General features: G+C 36.8%; 1 protein-coding gene across 1 annotated transcript; it reads right to left on the bottom strand.

The window, feature by feature from the left end:
• Positions 1-285: 285 nt before the first annotated feature.
• On the bottom strand, positions 286-981 carry LOC130828683 (secreted RxLR effector protein 161-like). Its single transcript, XM_057694647.1, has one exon. The coding sequence runs from the start codon at positions 979-981 to the stop codon at positions 286-288; it is 696 nt and encodes a 231-aa protein (XP_057550630.1).

Raw genomic sequence — 981 nt, 5'->3', positions numbered from 1 at the left:
GAACCGAGCTATCAATTAATTATATGCTAATCTTTAATAAACCACTTATGTCCAATTTAGTGATTTAGATTAGGGACATTAGATAAATTGTGATTTTAGTTCACTTATAGGGTTCCATTATCGAAACGTTTCCGATAATCCTATTGAAAACACAAATTACACAGACATTTTATTTAATACTAAACCAAGCAATTAAATAAGAAACAAACTATTTATATTATTGATAAACATTCCAAACGTATGGTAAACAGAATTCTTTATAATTGTAAACATGAAGTAAACAACCTAAAGACATTCTCCTATATGCCTAAGCCCCATGGACCTAGTATGACTCTCATGCTTCGGCTGAGGGAGTGGTTTAGTCAACGGATCTGCTATGTTATCCGTGGTATCAACTCTACTTATTATTACATCCTGTATTCCAACAATTTCTCGAATAAGATGGAATTTTCTTTCAACATGTTTAGATTTTTGGTGAGATCTAGGTTCCTTGGATTGAGCAATAGCACCTTCGTTGTCACAATACAACTTGATGCCATTCTCAATGCTAGGAACCACACCCAGTTCATTAACAAACTTTTTAATCCAAACAGCCTCTTTTGCTGCTTCAGCTGCTGCTATGTACTCAGCCTCTGTTGTAGAATCTGCAACTGAACTCTGCTTGGAGCTCTTCCAGCTTACAGCTCCTCCATTCAGACAAAATATGAACCCAGATTGGGATCGGAAGTCATCTTTGTCAGTTTGGAAGCTTGCATCAGTGTATCCAGTGACAAACAACTCATTAGCTCCGCCATATACCAGAAATTTATCCTTTGTCCTTCTTAAGTACTTGAGGATATTTTTCGCTGCTATCCAGTGTGCATCTCCTGGATTGGACTGGTATCTGCTGCACATACTCAAAGCAAATGCAACATCTGGTCGAGTACATATCATAGCATACATGATTGATCCTATCACAGAAGCATAAGGAACATTATTCAT

The sequence above is a fragment of the Amaranthus tricolor genome, chromosome 12, assembly GCF_026212465.1.
Source record: "Amaranthus tricolor cultivar Red isolate AtriRed21 chromosome 12, ASM2621246v1, whole genome shotgun sequence".
Lineage (NCBI taxonomy): Eukaryota > Viridiplantae > Streptophyta > Magnoliopsida > Caryophyllales > Amaranthaceae > Amaranthus > Amaranthus tricolor.
Note: the sequence above shows the minus strand (reverse complement) of the source record. Positions and strands in the feature narration are given on the sequence as shown.

What these genes read in the sequence shown, in the direction of transcription:
- LOC130828683 (XM_057694647.1), bottom strand. Translation starts at nt 981, where the DNA reads ATGAATAATGTTCCTTATGCTTCTGTGATAGGATCAATCATGTATGCT.